Genomic DNA, 7,105 nt, shown 5'->3' with positions numbered 1-7,105 from the left:
ATAAATAAATTTCAGGGGTGCCTGGGTGGCTCAGTGGGTTAAAGTCTCTGCCTTCAGCTCAGGTCATGATCCCAGCGTCCTGGGATCGAGTCCCACATCAGGCTCTCTCCTCAGCGGGGAACCTGCTTCCTCCTCTCTCTCTCTGCCTGCCTCTTTGCATACTTGTGATCACTTTCTGTCAAATAAATTTTTAAAACCTTTAAAATAAATAAATAAATAAATAAATATTTCAGTCATTTAATAATAATACACATCCACCCCCCAACTGATACCCACCCTTAAAAAACCTGCTCTACGTCCCCACTCCCCACTCTTTCCCCCCCTGCCCCCACTGGGGGGTGGGGTAAGCCCGGCCAGTTTACCCTGCAGGCCCGGAGGTCTCAGGAGTACCTCTGCCTGGAAAAGCCCCCCTCCCACCCAGAAGGAACCCCCGCCGGAATCCCAGTCTAGGCCACTCCCAGCCTTCCCAAAAGCGAAGAAGACAGACACCACCGCCAAGTGGAATACAAAAATAGAGCCTCTCTTTTGTTTAAAAAACAAGACAAAACAAAACAACGACCAAAAAAAAAAAAAAAACCCCAACAGCAAACAATTATGGACAGCTAGAACCCGGGGCTCCCCCAGCTCCTCCCCAGCCTTCAGCAGCGCAGACCTCGGCTCCCGGAGTTTCTCCGTGCGCCCCCGCGGCGAGCGGCTCGGTGGCGCGGCGGGGAGGGCCAGCGGCGCCTACCGGGGCTCGGGGGCCCAAGTCCTCTGGCTGCCGCGCAGGCTGCGCGTGAAGGGCGGGTAGTTGAGGAACTCGAAGCGCAGACTCTGCTCCGTGGTGTGGTGGCCGCGGGGCAGCCGCTTCATGAAGTGCACCTCGCGCTGGTGCTGCCGCGTCTTGGAGCCCTTGCGGGGCCGGCCCTTGCGGGTGAAGGCCATGTACCAGCCTTCGTACTTGGCGTTCTGCAGGGCCGTGTAGTTGTTCTCCAGCACGATCTCGGTGAACACGCAGTCCTTGCCCTTGCCGTTGCTCTGCAGGTAGTGGGGCCAGACGCGCGGCGTTACGGGGCTCTGGCCGGAGACGCCCCCCGCCCCCACCCCAGCAGAGGCAGAGGGCAGGCGGCCCCAGACAGCAGGTGGGCACCCCAGCAGATGGCAGGGTGGGCACGAGTGACAGCCCCACCCCCGCCCGGGCACCCGCTCTCTAATCCCTCACAAGCCGCAGCCCACCCGGCAACTTCCTGTCCTCCCGGGCAGCAGTGACACATGGCTGTCTCCGGAGGGGCTGGGCCCCAACACAGAGGGCCAGAGAGGGGGCCCAGACCCTGCCTGCCCTGGCCTCCTGCCCACCAGTCTGGCCGAGCGGCTCGCACCCGTTTCCCCAGCTGCACCATCCCCCTGGGCCCCTCAAGACCCCTGGGGCCTCAGGGCAGCCACTCCATGGGGGAGGGGAAGCCTGCGGGGAGACACGGAGCCCCGAGCCCCAGAAGCCCAGGAAGCGGGGAGCTTGAGGCTGGAGAAGAGCCGTGACTAATGGGGCCATTTCAGAGCTCGGCCGAGGGGCTGGGCCTGCGGCTTACTGAACATTCCAAATGCTGGTACCATGTAATTGGACATAATAGCAAAGCAATTTGGCGATTTGTTAAAAAGATATATGGAATTTACCAACCCCCCCACCAGCCCCTTCCCTAGCCTTCCTTCTTCCTCCTTTGCCTTTATAGCTTTTCATCTCTCAAGCAGTTTCCTTCTCTCTCACCTCCCCCACCCTCCACCCAACCACTAGGTAACCCCAAGGTGGCCCTGGGTCTCTCTGCCCACCTCCTTGGGACCCTAGAGGAGCTCTGCCTGCCCAGCCCCCTCCCTAGGACCCAGGGACCCTCCGCTCCTTCTGGGGCCTCACCTTGGCAATGAGCTTCCCCTTTTTATTCATGCAGATGTAAAGACCGGTCTCAGCTCCTCGGACTCGAACCCGGCTCCCAAAGGTATCTGTCTCCACAATGAGCTTTGCTGTCAGGGAAGGTGGCGGGATGGTTATCAGAAGCGCCCTGACCCCACTGTACCACACTGTCACCCCAGCTGACCCTCAGACCTGTCACATCCCAGTAGCAACTGCTCCAAGAGCAGGTACCCAAGACATAGGCTCCAGCCCCAGCCCAGCTGCCACCATGCTAGGCGACACTGGGAAAGATCGACTCTCCTTCCTGGGCTTCAGGCCCCTCACGGATGTGCACAGGGGGATGGGCAAGAGAATGAAGCACAGACTAGGATCTCCCTCTGCCTGCTCTGCTGCTCCTGTGGAGGAATCTTAAAGCCATCAAACTGAACACACCCTCTTTTAAAACCAGATAGTACTGACTTTTCACGTCAAGGCTTCATGACTAGAGTTCTACTCTCATCAGAAGATCTCTGGGAACCCTTCAAACTCAAAGTAGTACATGCACATGCCTCAGAGATCACCACAAACTTCCAGGGTACAGCAGTGACATGAGTTCCGAGGCAAAACATAAAAGCACTATCTCCTGTTTCTGGCTCTTCAGGTTCTAGCTCGTGTCCTTGGCCAACCACCCCCCCCAACCACCACCCCGTTCTGCTGAGATGACAGGGAGGCCGACCACTCTCCGTCCACACACAGCCAGCTACTTTCCCAGAGCCTCAGACCCCAGCTGGGAGGCTTCTGCTCTTCTTCTTTTTCTTCTTTTTTTTTTTTTTTTAAAAGATTTTATTTATTTATTTGACAGACAGAGATCACAAGTAGGCAGAGAGGCAGGCAGAGAGAGAGAGAGGAGTTAGCAGGCTCCCTGCAGAGCAGAGAGCCCCATGTGGGGCTCGATCCCAGGACCCCAGGATCATGACCCGAGCCGAAGGCAGAGGGTTAAAGCCTTCGGCGCCCCGGCTTCTGCTCTTCTCCACGCTTCCCCGTCACCACTGTCCCCAGCCCCAGTGTCCAGAAATCAATGGCTCAAATAGTCTTTTCTCTTTCAACCCCCATCACAGTGACCAAACACTTGCTGTGGGTGAGGAAGGGAAAAATTCAGGCATGCTTGCCTCTCAGTCTGGAAAGCCATTGATACAGGGAGCTGAACTCTGTGCCTTCTTCCCTGGTGCCCTCCCCTTAGACAGCCCACTTGCCGCAGAAGTCCTGGTCCCTGTCTAGTCCCTGTGTAATTCCTCCCCTTTGTGGCTGTCCTCAAGCAGGGAATGAGGGCTGACTTAGCTGTTGGGGATAGGCCAGGAGGGGCTGAGTCTTCTGTCCTCTCTGCTTTTCCCTCCTTGAGAAAGCAGTTCTGGGATTCCCAGAGCTGTCTCCCAGCCTGCACTAACAAGGCAGCACCTTCTTTGTCGCTAAAACTAAAGGGGGAGGATGGGCTCCAAGGTCAGCAAGGCAGCCCTTGTTGCCGGGCCTGATACTACCCCCACCTCTTCACATAGGACAGAGCAGGGACCCAATGGCCAACTCTCCAATCTGGCTTCAAGTCAGCCAGGGAAATGCAGCTGTCACCTCCCCTCCCACCCACCTCCTCTTGGACACGGCCACGCTGCTCATCCCTCTCCTGCTCTGCCTTCCAGAGGCCCGAAGGGACGCTGGCTGGAGAAGGGGCCTGAGGATCCCACTCGGAGGATTCTGGCCGAATGGGGCAGACAAGGATGGCACAATCCCTCTATTCCTTCCTGGGACCCATAAGGAAGCAACTGGGACCTCTCTGCTCTTCTCCCCCAGACTCTTGTCCCGGCTGCACACCCTAAGCCTCTGCTCTCAGGCCCTCCGGCTCCCACTCCTGCCTGGCAGGCAGGAATCAGCGACCCTGGAAGGCTTCCTACACTTGTAAGGACAGAAGTGGGCATCAGACTTCTGAGGTCTGAAGATGAGCTTCTCCATGGCCAGCTTAGCCTCTTCTTCCCTCCCCAGAACCCAAGGATGCTGGACCATTTGCTCCAGTGGAGCAAACCCAGGAGGAGCTAAGCATTCGTTCTCTTTCCTTGGAAGCTGAGAAGGGCAGCAAGCAGCCAGTTTGGAGGGACAAAGGGACGGCAGGCTGGCCCTGCCAGCCCAGCGGGGGAGCTCGGCCACCGGGCAGGCCGCCCCCCACCCCCACCACGAAGAGCCCCCACTCCCCTTCCTGGATGGAGCTGGGGAGCTGGGGCCGCAGTTTACGGGAGGCGGCTTTCCTGACCAGCCTTTTGGAAAGCTTAACATTTTCAAACCTATTCTTCCACCCCAGTGACAGATTTATCCCGGGAAAATTATGTCTCCTTCTCCAGCTTTGAAGGGAAGTCAGCTACGTCGATGCAGAAAAAATGCAGTGAGACATACTCGATCCCCCAAACTGGCTCGAGAAGAGGAGAAAGTATTCAGGAAATGTTAAAAAAGGTGAAAGTAAGAAGAGTTTTAATCGCTCTGCCAGACGCGGGGGTCTCTCCAGAGATTCATAGAGAACAATCTTGAACCTCTTTTTTAACATTTACAGACTTGCAACTCCTTTCAAACTCCACATCTGAAAAAAGGCTCGTTCTTTTTCTGTTTTATATCATTCTTCATTTTTCTTCTTAGCTCTTAAAATGCCTCACCTTTTTATTACATTTTAATAGAGTCTTCCCCTCTCCTTTCATGCTTGTTTAACTTGGTCATTATTTAAAGGTTTTTAAACTCACAATAATCGCTCTCTAAAAACAACACCAGCCGCCCAGAGGGCTTGCTTTTCTCTTGGTACATCCAGGACTCTGGAAATTGGCCTTGTTTCAAGGCAGGAATATTGAATGTTTTAGAAATCAATCAGTCCTCAGCCTCTCTGCCCCGCAGTAGCTACCCGGACTCACCGCCCCATAGGGAGTCAGGAGCCTGGCTCTGACCACTACCTGGGTTCCCGGGTCAGTGGGGGTGGAGAGAGGGCCCCTTCCCAAGCCTAGTGCCTATGTACAATTGGCCCTTCAAAATATGTAAAGGTTCATGGCACCCCCTGTCCAAGCTGGAAGAGCTGGGGGGATTTTTCTCCCGTCTCTTTCCCAACTCTCCTTTTGTGGACCCTGGCGACATATCCTCTTTCAAGAGCTTCCCTTAAACCTGGGGCCCCTCCCGCAGAACCCTCTGTCTCCACCTGCAGCTGGGGAGGGGTGTGTGAATGGGGGAGGTAGAAAAGGAGATGCCTGGCTTCATTCATCTGCTGGGTAGAGAAGGGGCACCTGTGGGCCAAGTACTCCCCAAGGTCCCTTCCCTAAGCCTCTTTTCTCCAGCTGACCCCAAAAATGCTTTTTTGCCTTAACTCCTTCCCTTCTGAGCTGGGGAGCCCAGAGAGGCCTCTGGCCAGCACGGATGGGGCTGGCAGGTCTAGTCACAGCAGGCCAGCCAGGGGGAAGGAGGGCGTGTTCTACAAGCTACCTTCACCCTGCCCCGGGCAGCTTGCCTTACCGAAGGGGTCCCCGTCTTCTGCCATGGCGTTGATGCGCTTGTTGGCCAGGACTTGCACGTGCTTCCCGCTGGTGCGGCTGTAGAGCTGGTAGGTCCGGATGAGGCGGCGGCTGAGCTGATCCGTCACCAGGCTCTGCTCCCTCACATGCTGTGTAAAATTAGGTGAGGACTGAACAGTTACCTTTAGGAAATTGAAAAATACACAACACGCCATTATAATGCTACTCTGCCCAGGGGCCCAAGTGGCCCCCATCACCCTGCACACGCCTCCACTGCCCCAAGCAGCCTACAAGAGCTTGGAGGGGAGGTACCCTCACAACAAGCCAGCTCAGGCCCCAGCACCCAATCCAGGAAAGTGGAGCAGACCCAGCCTAGCAAGGATGAGCTTGGACCGATCTGGATGGACCTACCTGTTGGGAAACACCCTGGGACTCCCCGCCAGCTCCGATCAGGGAAGCAAGTTCTCTGCCCAGAGCGGCCGCCCCTCGCCCCCTCCCTACGCCTTCCTAGAAAAGCAGGGCGCTTCTAAGTAGGGAGGCAGCGCTACCCAACCGCTGACATTTATAAAGACAAATTTACAGAGCAAATGTTGAGAGCGCAGAGAGCCTAGGCACCTGATCTTTCGGCCAGACCCGCCACAAGTCTCCCCAGAGAGCCACGAAGGGAGTCCCTGCGGCCGTCCCGGGGACTTGTGACAACGAACGCTCCCTGGCCCCAGCTCCCCCGCCTTCCTCGGCAGCCAGGTGTGGCTGCCTGTAGAGTTCCCCATCCACCCTAACCTGGCTAGGAGGTGTGAGAGACAGCGCTGGAGCCCGAAACCTTGGGTTCGAGCCTCGCTGCACACTAGCTGTGTTACCTTAGGCAGGGCGCTCCCTCTCTGTTCCCCGGCTCCCTCCTAGCAGGTTCGGGGCTAGATTTCTAAGGTTCCTCCCAGCCCTGCAGCGCTGGCCGCAGGGTCGGTCCTTGGGCCCCTGCCCGACCTTGCCAACTGGCGGCCCCCGCCGACCCGCCCGGGCCCCGCCGCCGCGCAATGCGCCTTACCTGGGCTTGGAGGCAGAGAACCAGCAAGTGCAACAGCCTGTGGGAGACAAAAGCGGGCGGGAGAGAGAGGGCGCGGGGTGAGCGGAGAGGGCGCGGCGGCGCGGGGCCGGCGGGGACGCGGGGGGCGGCGGCCGTACTCACAGGCAGCTCAGCGCCGAGCGGGGGCTGCCCATGGCGCGCGGCCCGGGGAGCACCGAGAACCCCGGCGGGATCACGCCGGCCCGCGGGCGGCCGCGAGGGACGAGCCGAGGGCGGCGGCGGCCGAGGAAGGCTGGAGCACCGGAGGCGGGCGGCGGTCCGGACGCGGCTCCGCGGGTCCCGTGGAATGTCGAGCTCGCCGCGCCGCGCCGCGCCGTGCTGAGTGACTCTGCGCCGCTGCCGGAGCCGGTGGCCGCTGGCTGCTCAGGAGCCGGAGCAGGCGGGAGGGTAACGGGCCGGCAGGGTGGGTGGGTAGGTGGGAAGGGAGGGGGAGGGGTGGGGGCGGGGGGCGCCGCACCGGGAGCGAGGGGGGGAGCGCGGGGCGGGCGGCCGGAGCCCGCAGCCCCCGGCTGGGAGCTGGGGCCCGGACGCAGCCCGGGGCGGGGGCGGGGCGGGCCGGGGCGGGGCGGCCGGCGGGTCTGGGATTGGGGGTCTGGGATAGGGGAGGGGTCTGGGGACCGCGGGAGGGGCGGGGGG

At 59.2% G+C, this 7,105-nt stretch overlaps 1 protein-coding gene across 1 annotated transcript; it reads right to left on the bottom strand.

Annotated features, from left to right (window-relative positions):
- Positions 1-581: 581 nt before the first annotated feature.
- Positions 582-6,651, bottom strand: FGF8 (fibroblast growth factor 8). The gene is made up of 5 exons (XM_059172593.1): positions 6,572-6,651; positions 6,431-6,467; positions 5,390-5,570; positions 1,886-1,992; positions 582-1,017 (listed from the first exon to the last, which is right to left on the bottom strand). Exons 1-5 carry the CDS (start codon positions 6,601-6,603, stop codon positions 727-729), a joined length of 648 nt encoding a protein of 215 aa, XP_059028576.1. The 5' UTR covers positions 6,604-6,651; the 3' UTR covers positions 582-726.
- Positions 6,652-7,105: the final 454 nt, after the last annotated feature.

This window comes from Mustela lutreola, chromosome 4 (genome assembly GCF_030435805.1).
Source record: "Mustela lutreola isolate mMusLut2 chromosome 4, mMusLut2.pri, whole genome shotgun sequence".
NCBI lineage: Eukaryota > Metazoa > Chordata > Mammalia > Carnivora > Mustelidae > Mustela > Mustela lutreola.
This window is presented reverse-complemented; position numbering and strand designations above follow the sequence as displayed.